General features: G+C 41.2%; 1 protein-coding gene across 6 annotated transcripts; it reads left to right on the top strand.

Moving 5' to 3' along the window:
- The first annotated feature begins 1,891 nt into the window (after positions 1–1,891).
- hnrnpdl (heterogeneous nuclear ribonucleoprotein D-like) lies at positions 1,892–24,851 on the top strand. Of its 6 annotated transcripts, XR_010963801.1 has the most exons (10): positions 1,892–2,366; positions 3,315–3,483; positions 4,828–4,989; positions 6,943–7,074; positions 20,932–21,034; positions 22,394–22,561; positions 23,078–23,193; positions 23,454–23,554; positions 23,884–23,988; positions 24,495–24,851. XR_010963801.1 is itself a non-coding variant. In XM_067989759.1 (9 exons), exons 1-8 carry the CDS (start codon positions 2,245–2,247, stop codon positions 23,538–23,540), a joined length of 1,059 nt encoding a protein of 352 aa, XP_067845860.1. In that variant the 5' UTR covers positions 1,892–2,244; the 3' UTR covers positions 23,541–23,554; positions 24,495–24,851. The 6 variants fall into 6 exon arrangements, 4 of the variants coding, with proteins under 4 accessions (XP_067845860.1, XP_067845870.1, XP_067845887.1 ...); XM_067989759.1 differs by lacking the exon at positions 23,884–23,988; XR_010963810.1 differs by lacking the exon at positions 23,078–23,193 and having other exon boundaries at positions 1,896–2,366.
- Positions 24,852–26,562: the final 1,711 nt, after the last annotated feature.

The raw sequence follows: 26,562 nt of genomic DNA, 5'->3' as shown, positions 1-26,562 counted from the left end.
TAAGATCCTAGGCTTTATAAATAGGCAGACAGGAATATCGTGTCATTATGGGTGCCCTACTTTAGGCCAGATGTCAAGGCCATGGAGAGGGTACAAAAGAGATTTATTAAGATAACAGGGATGAGAGGCTTTAGTTACAAGAGACTGGAAAACTGTGGCTCTTTTCACTAGAATGTAGAAGGTTCAGAGGAGATCTGAAAGAGATTTTAATAAGGTAAAGAGGGAAAAATTATTTCCATAGGTCAGTGGGTTGGTAACAGAGGGCATAAATTTAAGATAATCAAAACAAAAAGGGAGAGATTAGGATTTTTTTGTACAAACATGGAGGCTTGTTAGGACATAAATGCCCTAAACCTTAAACAGGGGCAGAAGCAGAATCCACATCTTTTAAAAGGGTAATGGATAAATATTGAAAACAATAAAAGGTATGGGGAAAGGGCAGGGAAATAGGACTAAATAGATGGCTCAGAGTTGCTGCATGCATAACAGGCCAAATGATTTCCTTCTGTGCTGTAAAATTCTACGATGGGGTGAAATACTAGAAGTTACGTTTGTAATTGTGCTGGGTGCAATTTGAGGTAATGAATTAAGGTTATCACACATGAAGCATGGTAGTGTTTTTCCCTTGACACCAATAACAGTGAATACTGGAAAGTTTCTCTTTTTTAACAACAGACTCTCAAGTGTGCACCTAGTGCCACAATGGATTTAATAAGCTGAAGGTAGCATGAATGGACAAATGTCTATTGCTTCTAAAGTGGAAAAATTGTGCATCCACATATTGCTGTGTACAAGTTTCCACATATGGTCATTGTATACAACCCCAAATGTACCCAGGTCACATCACCCAATGTACTACTCTATACAGACCCGAATGCCTCTTGTATTTCAGTCCACACACTGCATTGTGCAAATTCCATAATTCACATAATGCAGTGTGTCTCACACAAAGCCTCCTGCAGAATCATTTTGTATGACTCCCAAATACAACTTCTTTACTCCACCAAGCACATATCCCACGCACACTCCCTGCACACCACACCAAATATCCATACTTGTTCCACACTCATCCTGTTATTACCTATGGGATCTCATTGTGCTTCATCTGTGAAGGTTTTGAAACTTGATAGGGCTATTTCAATGGAAGTCTTTTTCATTTATGGACTCAGCACACATCCCATCGCTCATTCGTGATACGGGACAAGTGTACCCACTCTCCGCCTCACTCCACTAACAGTCCCGCCCCCTCTGCAGCCAGTCCGCCTTACCCAAGGATCGTGCGCTCCCAACACCTAATCCCCATTAAGAGGAACCCCCTTATCCAACCTGTCGCATCCAAAGGGCAGGGGCTCCCTGCACTCAAACCATCTTACCCCAAGCCCCAGCACACCTTTCTCCCCAGAGAGGCTCCCTCAGCCCATCTCACCCCACCAGACGGGCACAGAACCGCCCCAACCAGCTTGTCTCACCCCACCGACTGGGGCACCCAATCGAGCGGGTGCCCACAGCCTGTCTCACTCCATTAATAGGTATACCCCCTGCAAGAAGCCCGTTGACCTGACTGACCTGGTGCCCTCCGCCACCCACTGCCGGGTCCCACCCTGCCCTGCCCCGCCCCGCCCCCTGACCCCCGCCGGGCTCGGGGGCAGGATTCCACCGGTCGAACCTTCGATTGTTCGCTCTATTTCCCCGGTCCCGGTCGGGTCGGGTCGAGTCTGCGCAGTTGCTTGCGTGTCATTCCTCCCCACCCCCCCACCCACCGGGTGTCGTTGCCCACAGCCGGCCTCGAGCCTTATGATTCGCAGCCACTGGTGTCTCTCTCTCTCTCTTCCCCCCCCCCGCCCCCCGCGAAGAGGATTACTGGGCCGAGCGGACAGACGGAGCCCCTCTCACATTCGGCGCCCAGGAGACGGACAGAGGGGGAGGGAGGCCGGCGGCTCCGAGCCTGGGTCTCGCGCGATTGGGCGGCGGGCGGTCACGTGCTCGGTATAAGAGGCCGCCGGCCGGGTTCCCGGATTTTTCCCCTTTCTTTGCGACCGCCATTTTGTAGCGTGAGAGGAGCAGCAGCCGCGGCGGCGGCGCCACCAGTTCGGTCCCAGCAGCGTGCCAGAGCCGTCAGCGTTCGTGTCCAGTAATAATAATAATTAACAATAATCCTCCTCCTCCTCCTCCTCTTCCCCACCCTTCAGCCGTCAGCCCGCGGGACCGACAGGCGCAGCACCTCGAAAGGAATCGATCCCACAGATGGACCCCCAGTATAGTTACAACCCGCCGTCTGCCGGCCTCATGGAGCAGACCATGGCTGCGTCCGAGGAGTTCCCCGAAGGAGCCAAAATAAACGCCAGCAAAAACGAGGAGGACGAAGGGTGAGCGAGTCCTTGCGGCCTGGAGTCGGTCTTCATGTCCCCAAACTCCTACTACCACCACCACCACCACCACCACCCCGGGCACCATCCATTAACCTGTCAGACAAAGACCCGTTAAATACCAGGGGAGGGAGGACGGACACCCCGTTAATAAGAGCCGAGGGGGGAGGGGCGCCTCCCCCGCCCCGGTGCGAGACTGTCCGCGTGCTCCGAATACCGGGCCCGGAGCGCGAGGTCCAGGTGCAAGCCCCGCCCCTTGTTTTCGTTGAATTTGCTTTTTTTTGTGTGCGTGTGAAAATCACAGACCCGCCCCGGATTCGCGCCCTCGGTCTGGTTGTTATTTTTTTTAAACAACATCTGTTCTGGGTTTTCCTTTTTTTGTTGTTTGTTTGGCTCCATACGTGGCGCAATGACTCGGCGCCATGCTGTGTGTGACCTAGTTTCGGTATCTCTCTCTTCCCTCCCCCGTTTCTACAAGTCGGTCTGGTTTCTGTTTGCGATTCGGTTTTTCTTGCAGTGGAAGAATATTAATGAACAAATGTGACCTCGATGCTTCACCACTGAACTGGGCGGGGTTTTCTTTAATCGCCTTCCCCGAGATCTTGACTGTCGATTAATTTATTCACCCCGTGGAAGTGATTTTTCAAATGGTTACAAAAAGCTGTGTCCTCATTTTGATACTTATTTTGGGAAAATATTTGGCGGGGAAACCAAGCAGACGTATTGCATTTTCTAATAAGATATTAACGCAATAGTAATATATAGCATTAAAAAATGAAAATACGCCTTCCCCAAAAGAGACATATAAACGAGTAACTACAAGGCATGAAATCCTGTTATAACTTATTGTTTAATAACTTTTGCATTGTATTTCTGTTTAATTATAAACATTGCATTGAAACAACACCAACATTGCCAAGCTCACTCTATACGTATTATTGTTCACAGAAAAATGTTCATTGGGGGTCTTAGCTGGGATACAAGCAAGAAGGATTTGACAGATTACTTGTCCAGGTTTGGTGAAGTAGTGGACTGTACCATAAAGATGGACGCAGTGACGGGGCGGTCAAGAGGATTTGGTTTTGTACTATTCAGAGAACCTGCAAGCGTGGACAGGGTAAATTAAATCAAAATTCTAATACTGCTACAAATCACATCAAAATGGATCACTGTGGATAAAAGTTGTAATGGGAAATGTTCACAATAGCATGTTACAAATGGGTATCAACTCTTGGAAAATCTGAATATCCAGTTGTGACATTTAAAAATACCAACCTTACTGAGTTGTAGAAATTGGTTTCCCTCTTTTGGTTGGTGTTTAGTGGAATCAGTAGTTTATTTTCATAAGTATTTGCTAAGTCCTAGTTCAGCTGTGCTATCAGTCTGGTGCTTGATTCATGTCCTTGTGTAAGTAACCTCAACAGTGTTAACCCATCCATTGGGGGGGGGGAAGAGGGGTGTCTCATTTGCCTCATTTGTTTTGTTTCTTGAGGGGTGGTCCATGATTATCATGTTGGGGGATGGTGGCGGGGGGCTTTACATATTACAAATCACTTTATAATGAGTTTTTAGTAGGGGCTATGCAAGAGTTATCTTGCAGAAAGCTGCCTTGGATGTTCACTTGGAGAATGCTACTTCAAATGAGTGTTAAAATGCAGTGATTTATACCTAAATTTTTCCATGTTGTGCATATATGAACTATAGTTTACTTGTGAGAATTTTTGTTCAAAACTCAATCCATTTTTGAAGATATTTGTTGTCAGCAGGGAATGATACCAAGAAGCGTGCAGTTTGTGTTCTTGTGGCACTGACCTCTGCTTTTCACCCCAGGTCATGACTCTAATTGGCAGGAAGCTAGGTGAGTAAAGAGCGGATGTGATCATTTTAAGTACACAAATGTGCTTTCTGATATTGATCCCCGCTGGGAAAAATATATTGGATTGAGGTAGGAGCTTCTCCTGTGCACCTGAATTTGACCTCTGCTGCAGAAGTTTGAATATCTTCATAGCTTATGGTACCAGAAATGTATTTAAATCAGGTGACTATTTTGGTTCCTACTTAATGTGATTGGGGTACACTTAAATAACAATGAACTTACCAGAAAGTATAATTTGGTCAAGAGCTAATAAAATATTACATTTCATAAGGAGCCTTGATTTTGTAGAAATGCTTTTGGAGCTAGGGGAGTAACGCAGACAGTATTTCTGCTTGTGTTGCTATAGACGAGTGTGCACTGAACTCACAACCAGGACTTAAACAGAATAGAAGAACTTGCAGCTTCAGAGGTTGAGTGTTCATTTTCCCCCTCTACTTGTCATTTTGTTATCAAAAATATTAGCAAACAATCCCTGAAAGTTTTTAAATAAGATACAGAGTCAGTTCTTATTTTGATATTGAATGCCTATGTATAGCTTCTGAAAATTGTAATTTTAGTACAGAAACTGTTCTTAAACTCTTTTAGGTATTGGAACTGAAGGAACACAAGCTGGATGGGAGGCTCATTGACCCTAAAAGAGCAAAGGCAATAAAAGGCAAGGAGCCAGCTAAGAAAGTATTTGTTGGTGGTCTAAGTCCTGATGTACCAGAAGAAATGGTTAAGGACTACTTTGGAGCATATGGAGAGGCAAGTTGTGATTCATAACCTCATTCGCAGAAAGATTTTGTTGTAAACAGCCACCATTTGTACTAAATATAGCTAGCTTCTATTTTTAGGCCTGTCATAAACCAACACTGTAACTTAGAAGGATACTACTTTGCTGACATTCACAGGCATATATATCTCTGCACATACAATAAATTTTAAAACTTCAGATTTTAGCAAACACCAGTTCTATATCTTTCTCTCGTAGCATTACTCAGCGATCATTTGGTGGTCACTGTTCCCCAGGTGTGTCACGACTTCCATTTTATATTGGTCCATAATTTGCTATAGGAGAGAATCTAATGGTGTCTGCCGTTAGTTAGACTTGCCCTTGCCTGTTTAATCTCGATGATATTTTGCGCTGCAAGTTGCTGGAAGTGCAAGCTGAAAAATTCACAGCGAGAGAAACTGGACAACTGGGAACTGAATGAACGGGGCAATTAACTGTATATCTCCATAACTAATCAAATTGAAGGATTGTGAAATAAACAGCACAAGGACGGAGAGGGAAGTGTAAATTTTAGTGAGTGAATTCAATGCCAAATCAAGTACAGAAAGAGAAATAAAGAGATTGAATTGAGAGGATAAAAGACAAAGGAAAAATTTTTTAAATTTCACATTTTTTAAATATCCAACAATAAAGCCTGAAGGAATGAGACTCCACACTTGTAATAGTTAATTTACAGTGCCAGAAAGGTTCATTGGGAGTAATGAACAATTAGAACATCTTTTAAAGAATCCCTGACAGTTAATCCAGGCTTAATTAAATATGCACAGAGCTTAAATGGCTCCAAAACAGGCACCTTGCATCACTTCAGTCCAGTTCTGACTTTCTCTGGCGAGTTTAATTCATATCTACTGTGCAACTACATCAACTTCTCGCCGCTCAATGCATGTCACTGGTGAGCCAGACAGCGAGGTGCTGTTTTTGCAAAGCTAACGGTGGAACGGCGTATCTCTGACAGCATCTTTTGGATTTCCATGTTTAATTGCACATCTGCCCTCGCCTGAAGTAGCTGCAGCATTTGCACATTTAGTCTTGTCGTTATTTCAACAGCAAATTATGGGCCAATATGTTTCTAGGTCACTTACTAATACCAGGTCAAGATGAACACTGTGTCAACTTTCTGTTTTGCATACCCTTCCTATCTCTTCATAGAGCAAACTCACCCTTATGCTGATCTGGTGATCTGTAGCATACCTCAAGTATTAGCTTGGATATTGTTTACATTAGAGACATCTAATGAGTAATTTATATTATAGCTTTCTGCTTCTATTAGATCAGCTTCATTTACCTCCCAGGCCTCCCCGATGTATGGGGCTATGCCATTACCTTACATATTATGCAGATGTGAGTTCTGCAGGTTGCAGAAAATGGGGAGGGGTGCAGGTCTGGAATCTGCAATGTTATATTTTGTGTATTAAAATGCATTGGGGAAATGTTGACCTAGGATTTTTCCTTTGTAAATATTGAAGCTTTACTCAAATTGTGACACTGGAAATAAAGGTAATGTGGACATGAAATACATGCTATACACAAGACTATTATTACAGATATGTCCTGCTTTGAGATGTCACTAGCCTGCTTCAAAATTCGTCAGTAGGTCAGCATTTAAAAACACGTACATAGTGACGTCATTTCTTCTCTAGTGTGGAAGGAAAATTCTCATGTTCCCAATTTTATTGTGGGGTCGGGATGAAATGTTCATTGTGAAGTTGCTTAATTCAAATGATTTGATAATTCAAATATCTTTAAGCACTAAATTATCACTTTGCTATGTTATGGTGCTTAATTTGAATTGTTTGATTCAATTTTTGTAATGGAAAAAACAACTTCAAATTATTAGGAATAAACTGTAGTTGTTTCTTTAACGAGTGAACGGAACAGGACTGTGCACAAAGACTTGAAATGTACCTGAACTGGTTCCCTTGTAGATTGAAGGCATTGAACTTCCCATTGACAACAAGACAAATGAACGGAGAGGATTCTGCTTCATCACATTCAAGGAGGAAGAACCAGTAAAAAGGCTGTTAGAGAACAAGTATCATAACATAGGATCTAGCAAGGTATGTCCAGTAAAAGTTTTTAAATACAATTCAAAGGTAATGCATTTGGGAGTGAAACACTTGTTTTCCAACAACAATAACATGCATTTATATAGCGCCTTTAACATGGAGAAAGTCACATAGTGCTTCACAGGGGAGTAATCTGAGGGAGAAAAGGATGCTGAGCCACAGGAGATGTTGGAAGGGGTGACCAAAATCTTGGTCAGAAGTGCATTTTAAGGAGGGTGTTAAGGGAGGAGAAGAAAGTAGAGAGGCAGAAGGCATTAGAATGGAAATTCCAGAGAATGTGGTATATATGGCTGCATGCACAGTAGCCAATGGGGGGGGTGAAGAGAGAAGGGGGTGAGCACAATAGGCTAGAGTCAGGAACGGACAGTTTGGGCGAGTGCTGGAGGAGTTTACAGAAATGGAGAAGGGTGAGTCCATGGAAGGATTTAAACACCAGGATGAGAATTTTAAATAGGTAAAGGGAAAAAGAGAATACAGTTGTTAGTGTGTACAGGACTCCTTTCTTACCCAGTATGTTAAAAGTCCAGCAACCGAGGAATCGCTGCTGGATCTAGTAATGGGAAATGAACCAGAGCAGATAAGGGAAGTAAGAGTAGGGGAATAACTAGGTAATAGTGATCATAACATGATACGGTTAAAGATAAAAATTGACACTGACATAAGTAAGTCAAACACCAAAATAATAGATTGGAGAAAAGCTGATTTTGAGGGGATGAGAATAGAACTAGGGAAAATAAACTGGGGGAAAAAATTGACACAACTGAGAGAGAACAACAGGACGAAATATTTAAAATGATCAATAGCGTCCAGAAGAAATATATTCTGCTCAAAAACAGGGAGGAGATAGCAGGGGCACTATTACGTATATATCTTTATATATTCATTAGAAAAGGAAATAGTGCCAGAGGACTGGCGGACAGCCAATGTGATTCCTATATTTAAAAAGGAGGGAACTATTTAATTAGCTTAACATTGGTGGTAGGAAAGATAAGAGGATCTTTAGATGTAAATGGAAAACATCCAGAAACCGAAAATATAATAAAGAATAGTCAGCACTGATTTTAAAAGGGAAGGTCATGCTTGACCAACCTTATTGAGTTCTTTGAAGAAGTAACAGAAAGAGTAGACAAGGGTAATGCAGTCGATGTAATATATTTGGATTTTAAAACGGTCTTCGATAAGGTACCGCATAGTAGACTCCTGACTAAGGTCAGTACATGTGGAGTTGGGACAAGTAGCAAAATGGATAGCAAGCTGGCTACAAAAATAAAAACAGAGACTACGGGTTAAGGGTAGCTACTCAGACTGGCAAAGGGTGGGAAGTGGTATTCCACAGGAATTGTATTTACAATTCGGATTCAGGAATCGGAAGAACAATTGCAAAATTTGCGGATGACACGAAATTGGGGGGGGTGTAGTTAACACTGAGGAAGACTGACAAATTACAAGAAGACATTAATAAACTTGTAGAATGGGTGTGTAATAGGCAAATGAATTTCAATATAGTTAAGTGTGAGGTGGTGCATTTTGGTAGGAAGAATAAGGAGACCACATACTTCTTGGAAAATAAGAATCTAAATGAGATAGAGGAGCAGAGGGATCTAGGGGTACAGATACCCCAATCACTAAAAGTAGCAACACAGGCTTATGAGGCCATAAGAAAAGCAAAACAAAGCACTGGGGTTAATTTCTGGAGGGATAGGATTGAAAAGCAGAGAAGTTATGTTAAACTTATATAGTACCTTGGTTAGACCACACTTGGAGTACTGTGAACAGTTCTGGTCTCCATATTATAAAAAGGATATAGAGGTACTGGAGAAGGTGTAAAAAAGATTTACAAGGATGATACCAGAACTGAGAGGTTATACCTATCAGGAAAGTCTCTTTTCTCTAGAAAAGAGAAAGCTGAGGGGTGACCTGATGGAGGTCTTTAAGATTATGAAAGGGTTTGATAGGGTAGACTTAAGGAAAATGTTTCCACTTGTGGGGGAGACCAGAACTAGGGGCCAATAAATCCCTAGTTGTAATGGAGGCCAATAAATCCAATAGGGAATTCAGGAGAAACTTCTTTACCCAGAGTGGTTAGAATGTGGAACTCACTACCACAAGGAACAGTTGAGGTGAACAGCATTTAAGAGAAAGCTAGATAAAACACATGAGGGAATTGAATAGAAGGTTATGTTGATTTGAGTGGGAGGAGGCTTGCGTAAACACCGACATGGACCTGTTGGGCCAAATGGCCTGTTTCTGTGCTGTACATTGTATGTAATTTTAAATTTGAGGCTTTGGGGAAGGGCTGAGAGCCAATCTAGCAATGTGAATCAGTGTGAACTGGGGTGAGTGGGACAGTTGGAATAGGATACAGGCAGCAGAGTTTTAGATGAGCTGAAGTTTATGGAGACTGCATAGTTTGAAGATTCATACCATTCTTGCTTAAATTGTCTTTTCAGGAACCTTTTCACTTGAACAATGCAGAGTGCCTCCTTTTTTTTAAAAAAAGACAACTTTGCAATGTTGAGGGTTTTTCAAAAGAAGTATTTTCTTTTTCCCATACTGTTTGCTATTTCATAAACCTCTAAGATCACCTCCTTAGTGGCCTCTTCTCGAGGCTGAATGGCCCAAGATTCTCCACAAGCGAATGTCACCTCAGGAAAGAAGAAAAGCCCAGTTAAAAATAGCTCTTCCATTTTTACATGGGGACAGAACTGAGAAGGAAATCCATATGGTGGGCTCAGTGCTATGTCACTTCAACTAGTTTGCCAAATACAAGACCAAACCCTTTAAACACTATTTGATAGTTAACACAGAATCTTGGGGAAGGACCAGTTGTGTCTGACATATGGCAACTCCTGATATTTCTAATTAGAAATACACCCAATCACAAGATAAAGATAGATGTGGAAGGCCATTCAGCCCATTTTAGTTCATACATCCAGAGACCCCACAGTCCTCCCATTGTAGCATCCAACTGTTTCTTAAATAATTGCAGGATTTTCACCATCCCATGTGTGAAGAACAGCTTCCTTGTATCTGTCCTAAATGTTCCTTTTACTAGTTTGAACCAGTGTCCCCATTTCCTACTCAAACTTAGTTTGAAGTAATTTTCTGGATTTACATTTGCCATATCGATTTACTATTTTGTATATCTCAATAAGATCACCTCTTAGTTGTCTCCTAAGTTCTACCAGTCTTTCTGCATAGCGTTGACCTCTAGCACTAGAGATTAGCTTTGTGACTCTTCACTGAACAGTTTTCAACATTTGACTGTCTTCCCTGTGTCTCTGACCAGAACTGGACCCAGTACTCAGTGTGGTCTGACCAGAACACTATATACAGTTTGATCATGAGGTTTCCAGTAGGGTTCCGCAGGGCTCAGTACTAGGTCCCTTGCTTTTTGTGATGTATATTAATGATTTAGACTTAAAGGTGGAGGGCATGATTAACACTTTTTTTCGTTCATGGGATGTGGGCGTCGCTGGCGAGGCCGACATTTATTGCCCATCCCTAATTGCCCTTCAGAAGGTGGTGGTGAGCCGCCGCCTTGAACCGCTGCAGTCCGTGTGGTGACTGTTCTCCCACAGTGCTGTTAGGAAGGGAGTTCCAGGATTTTGACCCAGCGACAATGAAGGAACGGCGATAAATTTCCAAGTCGGGATGGTGTGTGACTTGGAGGGGAACGTGCAGGTGGTGTTGTTCCCATTTGCCTGCTGCTCTTGTCCTTCTAGGTGGTAGAGGTCGCGGGTTTGGGAGGTGCTGTCGAAGAAGCCTTGGCGAGTTGCTGCAGTGCATCCTGTGGATGGTACATACTGCAGCCACTGTGCACCGGTGGTGAAGGGAGTGAATGTTTAGGGTGGTGGATGGGGTGCCAATCAAGCGGGCTGCTTTATCTTGGATGGTGTCGAGCTTCTTGAGTGTTGTTGGAGCTGCACTCATCCAAGCAAGTGGAGAGTATTCCATCACACTCCTTACTTGTGCCTTGTAGATGGTGGAAAGGCTTTGGGGAGTCGGGAGGTGAATCACTCGCCGCAGAATACCCAGCCTCTGACCTGCTCTCATAGCCACAGTATTTATATGGCTGGTCCAGTTAAGTTTCTGGTCAATGGTGACCCCCAGGATGTTGATGGTGGGAGATTCGGCGATGGTAATGCCGTTGAATGTCAAGGGGAGGTGGTTAGACTCTCTCTTGTTGGAGATGGTCATTGCCTGGCGCGAATGTTACTTGCCACTTATGAGCCCAAGCCTGGATGTTGTCCAGGTCTTGCTGCATGTGGGCTCGGACTGCTTCATTATTTGAGGGGTTGCGAATGGAACTGAACACTGCGCAATCATCAGCGAACATCCCCATTTCTGATCTTATGATGGAGGGAAGGTCATTGATGAAGCAGCTGAAGATGGTTGGGCCTAGAACACTGCCCTGAGGAACTCCTGCAGCAATGTCCTGGGGCTGAGATGATTGGCCTCCAACAACCACTACCATCTTCCTTTCTGTTAGGTATGACTCCAGCCACTGGAGAGTTTTCCCCCTGATTCCCATTGACTTCAGTTTTGCAGATGATACAAAAATTGGCTGTGTGGTTGATAGTGAGGAGGAAAGCTGTAGACTGCAGGAAGCTATCAATGGACTGGTCAGGTGGGCAGAAAAGTGGCAAATGGAATTCAATCCAGAAAAGTGAGAGGTAATGCATTTGAGGAGGTCAAACAAGGCAAGGGAATACACAATAAATGGGAGGATACTGAGAGGTGTAGAAGAAGTGAGGAACCTTGGCATGTATGTCCGGATCCCTGAAGGTAGCAGGACAGGTAAATAAGGTGGTTATGAAGGCATATTGGATAGCTGAGGCTTAGAATATAAGAGCAGGGAGGTTATGCTAGAACTGTATAAAACACTAGTTAGGCCACAGCTTGAGTACTGTGTACAGTTCTGGTCACCACATTACAGGAAAGATGTGATCGCACTAGAGAGGATGCAGATGAGATTTACAAGGATGTTGCCAGGACTGGAAAATTTTAGCTATGAGGAAAGATTGAATAGGCTGGGGTTGTTTTCATTAGAACAGAGGAGGCTAAGGGGTGATTTAATCGAGGTGTATAAAATTATGAGGGGCCTAGACGGAGTGGACAGGAAGGACCTATTTCCCTTAGCAGAGAAGTCAATAACCAGGGGGCATAGATTTAAAGTAATTGGTAGAAGGATTAGAGGGGAGCTGAGGAACAATTTTTTCACCCAGAAAGGTGGTAGGGGTCTGGAACTCACTACCTGAAAGGGTGGTAGAGGCAGAAGCCCTCATCACATTTTAAAAAGTACTTGTAGGTTATGGCACTTCAAGTGCATATCCAAGGCTACAGACCAAATGCTGGAAAGTGGGATTCGGCTGGGTTGCTCTATGTTGACTGGCACAGACACGATGGGCTGAATAGCTTCCTTCTGTGCCGTAAATTTTCTATGACTCCCTCTGACTTGTTTTCTGCTACTTTGGCTATATAATTCAGCATTTTATTTGCTTTGTTGATGCTGTTAATGTAGTGGTTGGACGTATCAAATCTACTCCTGGGTCTCTCTCAACACCATTCTTGGAGTATGTATGTTGTCAATTTGTTCTTGCAATGTGCAATTCTTTATACCTGTCTGCATTAAATTTCATCTGCCACTTGCATATTTTATCCAACTTGTTTTGTATTTTCTGAGCTGCTTCAGATTCCACTGGTTCTTCTAGTTTGGTATCAACTGGTTTGCACTGAGTTTCTGGATCTTAATTCATCTAAATTATAAACTAGTGTTTCCTTTGACCACCCGGAACTCTCCACAACCCTCTCCTGTCGTGACTCCTAACAAGTACCCGTTTGTTAGTTTCGTATCCATTCCCAAGATTTACCTTGAATCCCCACTGCTTTGAGCTTAACAGATAGCCTTTTGTGTGGAAATTTTGGACGTCAATGTACATCATGTTGTAGGGCATACCATAGCCCACTTGGATTGTCATTTTCTCGTAGAAGTCACTGAGCTTGGTCAGGCAGGATCTTCCCCATCAGAATCCATGTAGATTGCTGTTTACTATGTCAGTGTACCAATGCTTTGCATCAATTGCAATATTTTACATGGTATTGAACATAAGACATATGAACATAAGAAATAGGAGCAAGAGTAGGCCATACAGCTATTCGAGCCTGCTCCGCCGTTCACTAAGATCATGGCTGATTTTTGGCCTCAACTCCATTTTCCAACTCGATCCCCATATCCCTTGATTCCCTTAGAGTCCAAAAATCTATCTCTCTCTGTCTTGACTATACTCAATGACTCAGCACCCACAGCCCTCGGGGGTAGAGAATTCCAAAGATTCACACCCCTTTGAGTGAAGAAATGCCTCCTCATCTCAGTCTTAAATGGCCGACCCCTTATCCTGAGACTATGCCCCCTACTTCTGGACTCGCCAGCCAGGTGAAACAACCTCTCAGCATCTGCCCTGTCAAGCCCCTCAGAATCTTGTATGTTTCAATGAGATCACCTCTCATTCTTCTAAACTCCAGAGAATATAGGCCCATTCTACTTAATCTCTCCTCATAGGACAACCCTCACATCCCAGGAATCAATCTAGTGAATCTTTGTTGTACCGCCTCCAAGGCAAGTACATCCTTCCTTAGATAAGGAGACCAAAACTGTACACAGTACTCCAGGTGTGGTCTTACTAAAGCCCTGTAAAAATTGTAGCAAGACTTCCTTACTCTTGTACTCCAACCCCCTTGTAATAAAGGCCAACATGCCATTTACCTTCCTAATTGCTTGCTGTAGCTGCATGCTAACTTTCATTGTCTCTTGTATGAGGACTCCCAGATCTCTCTGAACACCAACATTCAATAGTTTCTCACCATTTCAAAAATATTCTGTTTTTCTATTCTTCCTACCTAAGTGAATAACTTCACATTTCCCTACATTATACTCCATCTGCCACGTTCTTGCCCACTCACTTCACCTGTCTATATCCCTTTGCAGACTCTCTGTCCTCACAGCTTACTTTCCCACCTACCTTTTTATATCGTCAGCAAACTTGGATACGTTCCACTCGGTCCCTTCACCTAAGTCATTAATGTAGATTGTAAGTAACTGAAGCCCTAGCACTGATCCTTGTGGCACCCCACTAGTTACAGCCTGCCAACGTGAAAATGACCTGTTTATCCCTACTCTTTTCTGTCCGTTAATCAATCCTCTATCCATACTAATATATTACTCCCAATCCCATGAGCCCATATCTTGCATAGCATCCTTTTGTGTGGCACCTTATCGAATGCATTTTGGAAATCTAAAAACACTACATCCACTGTTTCCGCTTTATCTACCCTGCTAGTTACATCCTCAAAGAACTCTTAATAAATTTGACAAACAGAATTTCTCTTTCATAAAACCGCGTTGACTCTGCCTAATCATATTATGATTCTCTAAGTGCCTTGTTGCAACTTCCTTAATAATGGATTCCAGCATTTTTCCAACTACTGATGTCAGGCTAACTGGCCTGTAGTTCCCTGTTTTCTCTCTTCCCTCCTTTCTTGAATAGCAGTGTTACATTTGCTACCTTCCAATCAACAGGGTCCGTTCTAGAATCTAGGGAATTTTGGAAGATCTCAACCAATGCATCCACTATCTCTGCAACCACCTCTTTTAGAACCCTAGGATGTAGGCCATCAGGTCAGCTTTTCGTCCCATTAGTTTGTCTAGTACTTTTTCTCTACTGATATTAATTGTTTTAAGTTCATCACTCATTTGTCCCTTGGTTCCCCACTATTTTTGGTATGCTTTTTGTATCTGTCTTCTACTGTGAAGACAGATAAAAAAATATTTGTTTAATGTCTCTGCCATTTCCTTATTCCCCATTATAATTTCTCCTGTCTCAGCCTCTAAGGGACCCACGTTTACTTTTGCTAATTTCTTCCTTTTTACATAGTTGTAGAAGCTCTTACAATCTGTTTTTATATTTCTTGCTAGTTTACTCTCATTCTGTTTTCTCCCTTATAAATGAATTATGATAATGGATCTCTGTCACCCTTTTTCAAAATGGGAACAGGCTAATGTGATGCCCAATCTACTGGTACCTCCAGCATCCAGTAACTCCCTCATTATGTCTGTCAGTGCTGTACAAATCTCCCTAGTTTCTCTTAGAACTCTGGGATAAATACTACCCTTCCTGGGGGTTAATTTTTTCAGAGCTCTCTTAATGCTACTTATATTATTTCTATTTAGGGGAGGACATGTTTGTCATCTTACTTTGTGAATACTTGGATAAAATAATTATTGTATATTAATTATCCTCTGTTCCAGTCCTGGTTGAAAACATTTAAGATCTTCACCTTCTCATCTTAAAGAACTGAGAATTTGTTTTTGTGTGCTAGTATGGTTTTTTTCCCAGGTTTCTGCTTCTCTGACAAACCTTTTAACTTATTTCTATATGTTCCTGTATTCATCACCCCATCCCCATTGTCCCTGCAGGATTTGTGGAGTTCTTCCTTCTTATTTATTTTTGATTTTAATTTGTTAATTCACGCTTGTTTAGTCCACACTTGCTGATTCTAATTATTTCTCATGCACACTCAGCATTTTGACATGCTCAGATTATCACCTACTCAGGTGTTGTTGAACAAAACCATTAATCAATTTGCTTAAGCGGCTCTCATTTCTTTGAAGTTAGGCCGTTTATACCTGGCTCCTGGTCCTCTATTTCTGAATCTCAGGTCATGTCAGACTTGATCATTCTGTGGTCACAATCCCCGTGACTTTCATTTCCTATATATTGTCTGAGTCACTTAACAATAACCAAAACAAGATCTGCATTGCCTCTCCCAGACACACTGGGTCATACATTACACAAATTGCAAACTACTTGGGTATTCCCAATTTATATTTGGTTGGTTGAAATTGCCCGTTATCACGTACCCTTCTAAAGCAAATAGTCATCCTCCTGATAATCTATAGCAAATGCTGAGTGTTAGTTTTGTCCTTTTTGCATTAAATATATTTAACCAAATGGTTCATTGTGTAATTTTCCACATCCCACAGTATTAACTTCATTAATCTCCCAGGTGTCCCTTTCTATCCACTTCTATTTTCTGAACCCATTATACCTTGTATGTTCTAGTCATGCCATCAGCTATGCTTTTGACATTCATACTACATCGTAGTTCCCTACTGCCACAACAGCCCCCAATTCTTGCATTTTATTCCTAATGCCTGGAGTGTTTATATGTATATACTTATTGTAGATTTGCTTCCTTTGGCCCCACAGAATCTACCTGTGCTGTCTCTGGTTCATGTATGTCTGCGTTTAGTGTTGATATTTCCACACCAGATTGCCAGCCACTTATTTCCATCCTCAATTTTCTTGGTGAACACCCCTCCTTTTGCAAACGGAAGTATACTAGAGAACATTATTTTGCATCTGTTGTCTTTGAGGCAGTTCTTGCATATGTGGCTTTTAAGGTCTGTCCATATTGTTTCATATGCGGACTACTACCACTGGGTCTCTATGTACTCTTTGGTGTCCCTTCTAACCTTTCATAAGTACTCCTTTAGCTGCAGCTGGACAACTTGCCATTCTATAGATACTATCAGTACGACACATTCCACTTTCCTGAAGAGTTCTGACTAATCTCCAATCTGCTCATTTATACCAGGTATATTCTCTCTTTAGCTACCTCTTCTTCTGTGACCTTTGTTTTCATTGGCATTATTTGACATGCCTGATATTTGTTTTTGTAATCTGAATATCTTCACAAGCTTTCTTGCCTTTCCTGCTACTTTTTCTGATCATTATTTGTCCAATATCCCATTTCCTTGGTTTCCCTTATTATCTCTGTTCCTTGGCAACCCTATACCTGAATATATTTAAGAAGGAGCTAGATAGATTTCTAGACACAAAAGGCATCAAGGGGTATGGAGAGAGAGAGCGGGAATATAGTATTGAGATAGAGGATCAGCCATGATCATATTGAATGGCGGAGCAGGCTCGAAGGGCCGAATGGCCTACTCCTGCTCCTATTTTCTATGTTTCTATGCCTCTTTGGTTCTGATCCCCGATGACCTACTTCTGAGGTCTAATGCTAGCTCAGCAATTTCATTGATATGATAACTCAAGGCCATGCTGATGATTGATAAGTTGGGATGATTTAAGGGTCCACCCTGCAGGCAACCCTGTGTCCACATAACTTAGTACAACTTTTGTGAAGTTTGTAATGCTGCCCATATCTTGGAGCTTTCATGAAATCTGTTTATCTAGCCTCTTGCCGTGCTTTTCCTTTTGAAGAAATAGTCCATGCAGTTTCACCCCTCTTTGTTAACTAGGCAGTAGAATTCTTGTGCATATTTCATTGAGTGTCTTTGCATTAAAAAAAAGTTTGGAGAAATAAAATGAATGTTCTTTCCCAATTTTCCCCCTTCTCTTGAAGTCATTGACTGGGGTCTGAGTGACCATTCTTCATGCGCGAGTCTAGATGCTGTCTGTTGGCAAGTTTTTTGAGGCTAGATGGCATCACACCTGAGTCCTGTCCTTGTTCAATTTGGAATCCTTGCTGAGTTTCACCTCCTTAGCCCAGAGTGCTGAGGTGATTGTAGCATACCCTACTGCCACTGTAGCTAACTCAGTACAGACTGGGAATTGATTCTGGGACATTTTGTTTGTTGCAGAATAATGTAAATGTTAATACATCCTAGATCTCCAAAATTTTTTTTTTAAATCTTTAATCCTATTTTAGGGCACATCTGTGGAGCCCTTTTCTGTTTGTTTAGTGAAGCAGTGGTACTGCATGTTGCCATCAATCTCATTCCAGAATCATATGCAGTGTTTTTTTTCCAGTCTTTCCGTAGCTTAGAGATGTCCAACGTGTGGCTTATGTGCTGCATATAGCCCGGAGCCCTGACCACTCGGCCTCAGAAGCCAAGGAAACTCAGTCATATTTGCATTTATAATTCTTGTGTTGGATTGTCTTGCGTGCATTTTGTAGGCCTGGTGATTTGGCAGTGCCTCCATTAGTGGTTAACTTTTATATCAAAACACCAGGGACTGTTGGTATCAGCAACTTGAGGTACATGCAAATAACTGGAAGTATGGATTCAAACTTTAGACATGGCTCCTAAGACTCCATGGTTCTGATTTGTATGCCTGTGAAGACAAATAAAAATGAACATTGTTATCAGAGATCATTAGAAGCATGGGTTTTAATTTTTTAGTGAACCTACTCAGAGGTGAGGTTGCTGAGCTAAGCCTGTTATTTATCATGGCACTAATGCTCTGTTAAGGAACATAAGAAATAGGAGCAGGAGTAGATCACCCCTTGAGCCTGCTCTGCCATTTAATAAGATCATGGCTCATCTTCGACCTCAACTCCACTTATCTGCCCGATCTAGCAGCCTAGAACTAGGCAGCCAATGAGGAGCTTTGAGTCATCAGCAACAGCAGAGTTATAGACCACCACAAACTGTAACGTCAGGGGATTTTAGATCTTTGATGTCAGCCTTGGCATAGTGGAAGCACTCTTGCATCAGAGTTAGAGGGTAATTGTTTCAAGCCCCACTCTAGACACTTGAGCACATAATCTAGACTGACACTTCAGTGCAGTAGGTGCCATCCTTTGGATGAGATGTTAAACTGAGGACCCGTCTGTCCTTTCAGCTGGATTTACAAGATCCTATGGCGTTAATCAAAAGAGCAGGGGAGTTCTCCCAGAGTCCTGACCAACATTTATCCCTCAACCAATACTACCAAAACAGATTATTTATCTCATTGCTGTTCCTGGGACTTTTGCTGTGCATAAATTGGCTGCTGCATTTCCTAAATTATAACACTGACTACAATTCAAAAGTGCTTAATGATAATGAAGTGCTTTGGAAGTCCTGAGGTCATGAAAGGCACCATATAAATGCAAGTTCTTTATTTTCTGCCTCCCCACCCCCTTTTCCTGCCTCCCAAGGTCTTCTCTGGTGAGAAGAACAGAAGATGATCGTCCTGGGCAGTATTACAGGCTTAAGAAAAAATAATTGAGTTGCAGCCAATGCCTCTTAAAAAGCCACAGTTGTGCCTGATTTTCTTGCTTTTTTTTAAAGAAGAGGCATGACACAAATATTATCTCTTCTATCACTTTATGTGTACAATATTTCAATGCCTCACAGAATAATTATTTATAATACTTACACTTCCTGTTTTTACTTACATCATTGGTGTTCCATTTAGGTGCTTTCCCTGCGTTGTCTTCTGGGGTTTTTGCCCCAGGTCAGGTTTCTCCTCTTAAGATGTTTGCTATTTGAGGTATGATTCCACAGACAACCTCTGATAGCTCACTCAAGTGGCAATTCATATGAGCCTTCAGTGTGAGTGTTGGGAAGCTATTTGGTCACTGGAGATATCACAGCCAAGCCTGATCCTCACCCTGTGTCCTCATGTGTGCAACGTTGCTGAGGCAAATTGTGGTGACCCTGCTCCTGGACCAGTTTCCATTAGCTAATTCAGAACAGACATGGTCTGTTTGACTTAGCTTCTCACTGATTAGAGGGTGAGATAGGTGATTGGCTAGATGGTGCATTGAGTTAGACACAGGACCTTTTGGCACTAGATCCCAGGTGCCAAAACCAAGACTGCTGGGTTGAGAATCTACTTTCTCTGCTGACTGTGAGGGTCCTAACTGCAATCAGTTAGAATGAGTCTCGGTATAGTCTCTTCCTGCTCCCCTAACCCCCCCCCCCCCCCCAGTGGTTAGCAGTGGATAGTGATTTCCTTCAGGCTTCAGTTCTGTGGTCACTTATGTTTACTGTGTATATCAGTGATTTGGATATAGGCCTAGAGGGAGTGGTGTTGAAATTTGCAGATGGTATCAAAGTAGGAGGTTAATTCTTTAGAAGACCAAAGGAAACTGAAATGGGATAGTAATAAGAAGGGAACGGGCTTAAAAAGTGGCAGATGAAATTCAGTGTCTAAGTGTGAGATGCATTTTGGTTAAAAAAAATAACAGTAATTATACTCTGAATGGAAACACCCTCGGTGCTGTGGAAGAGCAGAAGGATTTGGGGTACAGGTTCACAGAATATTAAAGGCAACACCTAATGTTGATATGACGATATATTTGTTTTAAAAAAAGAACCAATAGAATATAAAAACCAACGATAAGCCTATGTAAAGCCTTTGGGGTTCCATGCGATAGGAACGATATTGAGGGTTTATTGAGGTTATGACACAGATTCGCTGGGATGCTGCCTGGTGTGAGGAAATAAAAATACAAAGACTTGAAAAATAGGGCCTCTTCATTAGAACAATACAGATTACGGCGTTCTATTATCAGAAATGTTTAAAATTATGAACGGACGGGACAGGGAAGATAGAAGCAGGCTGTTTCCGGTAGTTGCTGGGCCATAGTTACAGGATTAATTGCAAGAGATTTGGAACATAGTAAATGTGATTAGAACTATTTGCACCTGTGGAGGATAAGCACTGATATGGTCTGATTGGATCAAATTGTCTGTTTCCATGTTGTAATTTCTATGTATATATGACTGTCACCCAGTATTAAATGTTTTTAATAAATCATGCATTTTTCTGAAATGGCCTGCCTCTTTAATGATGTAGGGCCTGTTTGTCCTTGCCTTAAATTTTCTGTGTTAAATGTAACTGACACATGTGGCAGGTATACTATAAGAACCATACCATTTATGTAGTTAATTCTGTTTGAAATCCTTGCACGTGCTTGAGGATGTATGTTTATCTCTTGTATTCCCTACTGCTTAAAATGTACTGTATGTAAGCATTTTACTGTGACTTACGTTTTAGTAACATTTACTTTGTGAATTCTTTTAACCTAATACTTTTGCACTTTTAACAGTGTGAAATCAAAGTGGCACAACCCAAGGAAGTCTACAGGCAACAACAGCAACGAGGAGGCAGAGGTGGAGGTGGGTTTGGTGGAAGAGGTCGTGGTAGAGGGGGTAAGTTAATTTCCTGACGAGTGGGTTTTGAACATGAAATGGTTTCTTTACTGGAAAAGTAAAGGAATGCATGGCTAGGTAATTATCGGTTTATCCGGTTAACCTTTTCCCACTTGTTCAATGGGGGATTCAGTCTGGTTCTGACTGTTGGGTGGGAAAGGGTTAATATGCATGGTCTTGAGGAAGAATGGTGTGGCATTAAACAATGGTTAAATAATATGGCTACGAAGAGGTCTTGATCCATATCCTTTTTAAGCTGAATTTTAAATAGAAAATTTAACAATATGAAGAATCCATATCAGGTAATGTATACAGCACTTTGTTCACAAAAGTTCTAGTTATTGGAGGAGTATGCTAAAAGGTATTGTCTGTACACCAAATCTGTCTTGCAAGGCTCCTGTATACAAGGAACAGGACAAATAAAAGGCCATCACATTGGAATTCCCTTTTCCCCATCTTATGTAAAATTGCAGTAATGGAAAAGACTTGAATCACTGGGCAGTGAGTGGTACTTCAGGTAATTGTTATGCCCATTGATTATTGACCCGACGCACGGCAATGATCCTCGCACAGTTTTTCTCTACATAACCCAAGGCTGTCTCTGCTCTTTTTCTTTTTTTTAATACTCTGGTTTAGGGTTAGTTGGTGATGGGAAGTAGATTAACCTAACAGTGGAATATAATTGTAACGATCTTGAACCTGCATAGTAACTTAGCGGGGTTACTTTTTCATAATAGTAGAGTAAAATTACATCAGAAGAAAAGGTGGGAACTCTCTCCCTTTTAATAAAAGAAACAAGTATTTTCCACAATTCCAAGATGCATTCATCTGTCAGATTATAATTAAAACACTTTATGGTCACTATACAAGTTTCAAATACAGATTTACCAAAAATGTTGCTGGAATTGAAATGGTTTCACTATTTCTCAAGTAGGTACCTAGATTTTTGTAATGTATCCTCTAACATTCTCCCTAAATAGAAGCTGGCTATGTAGTTCTATAAATGTTTGAGAGGCTCTTGTAGGAAGTATGGAAGTACGCCTTCATATTTAAACATCTTGGCATTGACAAGTGGCACTGTTATGTGAACTAGTTGTAGTGTAAACTGGATTTATTGCGTACACAAACCATGTGGTAGCATTGGATTTTTATACACAAGCTTTCTATTTCTGTGTATGATACAGTAGAAATCTCCAGCAGGTTTTCTGGGTTTTAGCATAGGATATAATGAGTAGTGTGATGTAGGCTTTCTTTCACTTGTGATGGTTCTTGGTCTCAGGTTTCCTCTTGCAGACATTCTGGGTTATGGCGTGCCTTAGAACAAACTCCAAAGTTGTTTGTATTGCTATCTTTTCTTAGGACAAAATCAGAACTGGAACCAGGGATACAACAGCTACTGGAATCAAGGTTATAGTAGTTACAACAATGGCTATAGCAATCCAGGTTACAATGGATATGGAGGTTATGATTACTCTGGGTATAACTACAACAACTACGGATATGCTCCAGAATATGATACCTACAATAGTAAGTTGCAGCATTTGGCTAATTGGCTGGTAATACACTTTTTGTGAAGCGGTAAGGTTTCGGAGACATGTTAGTAAACTGCCGAAAGGCCTCAGAAGGTGTATTTATTTGCTGAAAGTATTGTAACAAAGATTTTAAAGAAGAAAACTTTTGTGGGAGGGGTGTTAAAGCTTTGTAGCCCCTCTGATGTCTCTTCTGTTTCCCTCGGTGCTGTTAGTTAAGCACCATTTTAGCTTTGCTGTTTATTTAACTACATGAAGTCTGCATGTTATTTCTGATGACACCACATTGGTGTCCTTCAAGGTGCTTCATCTATAGATAGATTGAATTGGCCAGAAAACTTTTGGACCTAAACTTCTGTAAAGGATTAAGGTAGTGGAACCAGCTTGTTTTATGTTTGGAGGCTTTTTGTTATTACCCGTGATAAGGGGAGTGTTTAGCCAGCTTTTGTCCAGGTAACAGAGCGTTCCATCTTGGAGAGGAGGAAAAACTAACATTACTCATATCTCCTCGTAGCAAATGTGCCTCCTGATGGTCAATCAAGGAGCGGCATTGATGGTCGTGGAGAAGTCTGCGGCCTGGACTGCCTCACCCTCTCTGCTGAAGGAGGCTGTTTAGAGGCAAGTGGCCAGGTGGGTAAAATTATAGGGGTGAAAGAAGAGAATAGGATAAGCCGTAAATCAAAATGAGCTTTTGCCCATTTTCTGCAACCTGCAGAGAATCAAATTTTGGTACTGGAACTCTTATTTTTGTCCAGGTATTACTAAGTTAGGCCAAAGATGTAATGATTAAATTTGTAAATGGGCCACTTTGTTGGTATGTTTTGTAATTTTGTGTATATGTAGATATACAAATTGCATGTTAAACTTGTAAAATCCAATCGCTTTGACAGGTCAGCAGAGCAGCTATGGAAAGGCATCTAGAGGTGCAGGCAGTCACCAGAATAACTACCAACCATACTAAAGAAAAATTGATATAGTTATTTCACTGCAGGTATGTAACAAATCTTGTTGCAGCTAATGGAGGAAAAAACACTTAAATAATTTGCCAGTGTATGTTTTTAATAATGTAAAATGCCAGATTTTGTAATTTTAAATTTTGCTTTAAGCACTGAACATCAGGTAACCTTAGAGTTTTCACTTCAAGTGATTTGCAGCTTTTTGTAACAGGAGGTGTTAAAGGTCTGAGGGATTAACACTTTTTAACAAGTCTGTAAATTTAACAGGTAAAGTACTGCTAATGGGTGCAAATAAAGGACCCAGCAAGACGAAAGAAAAAGTTGCCTTCTAACTCTGACATTATACCTTGTTTGTACCCGCCAGCGGGAACTTCATTGCAGGACACGTGTCACCCTGACCACACGATTCTCTTGGGGCCGCGCATTGCGGACAGAACGTGAGGTGTGCTCGTGAAAATGCTGCCCTGTGGTATGGTCTCTTCCAACATCATGTATCAACGTTAAAGATAAACTGGAAAACTTCAGCCTTTGTCTTCAATCATCTTTGCATATATATATAACATTGGATAAACATTTCTTACAGGCATTTGTTTTTTAATGTATAATGACTTCTTACTGCATAATTAATTCAGTATTCTTTATTTGGTAACATCTTGTATTTCAGTTATGGATCTTCAGTGTGGTAATTTTTTTACTTAAAAAGTTAAATGTTAATGCTTGTTTTTTTTTTCTTTGTTGCTCAGTAGTGAAAACTACAAATGATAACCAAACAACATCAAGCAAGCTGTAGTATATTTTGGTTTGACTGGGTTAAATGTGTCAGACTTGATAAAACCAGGTCTGATGTCACTAGATCTGCTGCAGTAAAATGCTTTCCAGTGCAGCACCTTGAAGTATTGGCCAGTGTGTGTTATAATCTTGTGTGAAACTTTGTGAACTTCTTTCCTGTTCTAAAACATTTGTACTCTCTCCTAGGTGGAGAAACGGAGGTATAAACATCAGTGTAGCAGAAGAGCATGTCAAGAGGAAATGTTAAACCTGAAAGCATCTTTGTTTCCCTTTTGGGACTTTTTTGTACCACATTAAATCTGAAATCAACATCTTTTGTGTCCCAAATGTATATAGCATCTAAACATTTTTTATGTTGTAGTTACTTTGCTTTGTACAACTTGAGAAACGCATTCCTTTAACTTCTGTGTACTGTGATAGTATATAATACAGTTGCTACTAACTGGTGTGATGCAACACTTGTTTGTTGGCGTACCCTGTTGTATGTGATGCATTGCATCTGTTGCTGAAATAAAATTTTGAGTATGAATGCTCAAATGTTAATTGTGGTTTTCTACATGGCCATGCATTTGTCTGTGATTATTGGATGTTGAGGAAAAATAGGCTGTTTTTGTGCTGTACAATTTGAGATGGGTGTGGAGATAAGAGTGTCTTTGGTTATAGATAGCGAACTACAGATTTCCTATTGAAATTCAATTCACTTGCTCAGATCTTCATGTATTTCGGCTCATGCTAGTGAAAAATTCTTTCAAAATGAGTTACAGGTAATCTATAATGAGATTATGTACTTTCTTTTAGTTGACATTTATGCATCATCTAAAAATGCATACATTAGTTAACTTTCAGAGCTAATGCACGTTGCTCAATCAGGATTGGCTCTTGCCCTCCAGTATTGCACCTTACTCCCTTGCCCCCACCTCCCAGAAGCGAGTCTTCAATCCATTTCATTCACAGATGTGAAGCCTTCAGCATGATGCTCTTTTACCCTGTTGTCATTAATGCATTCATGTAGAGGGTGTTTTGAAGGTGGGGGAGGGTTGACCCCTGTAGCCCAATGAGGGTTACCAAGCTCACATCCCAATTCTGTTGAGATGTTATTAAAACTCCTACAAGGAGACTAAAACTATGCTGCATATTCATAATCAAACTTTAAACCTTGAGGCGATATAGTGGCTGTCACTAATTTATGTCCAAGCATAGACTTGCATTCTATGTTAAAGCTACTTTAGGTGGACTTGAATTTTAAAATGGTGGTAAATCATTTATTCTGGTGGATTACAGACTCTGCTTAAGACAGTAGTTGGAAGTGGATTGAATTAACTTTTAAATATGCTGCAAATTCCAAGTTGTTAGGTACCACACTCTGCTGTCTTAAATTGGATAAGACTTTGGACTTTGGTCTGTTTCCATAAATCATACATTGTAATTTTTTAAAAATCAGTAACTGATGAGTGCATACCATTGCTGTGGAGACACTGTATAGTAGTATTGCTGAGTTTCACTCAGTGTGCATTAAAGTGGAGATGGATGCAAATACATTTATAAAGAGGAAATCTCTTGCAAATGGGGACAAAAATTGCCTTCCGCTTAACCTCTGGAGAGCGGCTAGCCAACATGCTGAAGGCTTCACATCTGTGTATAAAATGGAATGAAAAGACTCATTTGGGGTGGGTAGAGGGAAGAAAGAGGGAGGCAATGAAAGATGCAAAAAGTTTATTTAAAAATGTTTCTTTTTTTAAAAAAAATCAGCAGCCTAAGCTAGTAACTAAACATGTTTTAAAATTACAAGTAGGGCTGCAATCCCACAGTAATTCTGTGGACCACTGGAATGATATGCCACATTAAGACACTGAAAGACAGTTGAGAATAGATTCAAACTAAAAGACTGTTCCGGACAGATTCCCAGGCTATGGCAGAGCTGTTAAATGATGATTTCACATCAACTACACTCCTATGGATGATGCTCAGATTCCAGCTTTGGGATGTGCTATAGATAATATAAATATTAGAATAGATAGGTATATAATCTTGGATAGAATAGGAAATCTCAAAATAGATCGGACTCCAGGTCTAGATGACATCCACCCGAGGATGTAAAGAGATGGGACGGATGTGAGCCCCTTGCTTGTATCTTCAATAGCTCAATAGAGTCAGGCATTGTTCCCTTAGATAGCTCAGGTAGTTCAGATTTTCAAAAAAAGGGGACAAATCAGAGCCAGGGAACTGCAGGTCCATCAGTCTGACACTGATCATA

The sequence above is a fragment of the Heptranchias perlo genome, chromosome 1 (assembly GCF_035084215.1).
Source record: "Heptranchias perlo isolate sHepPer1 chromosome 1, sHepPer1.hap1, whole genome shotgun sequence".
Classification (NCBI taxonomy): Eukaryota; Metazoa; Chordata; class Chondrichthyes; order Hexanchiformes; family Hexanchidae; genus Heptranchias; species Heptranchias perlo.
Note: the sequence above shows the minus strand (reverse complement) of the source record. Positions and strands in the feature narration are given on the sequence as shown.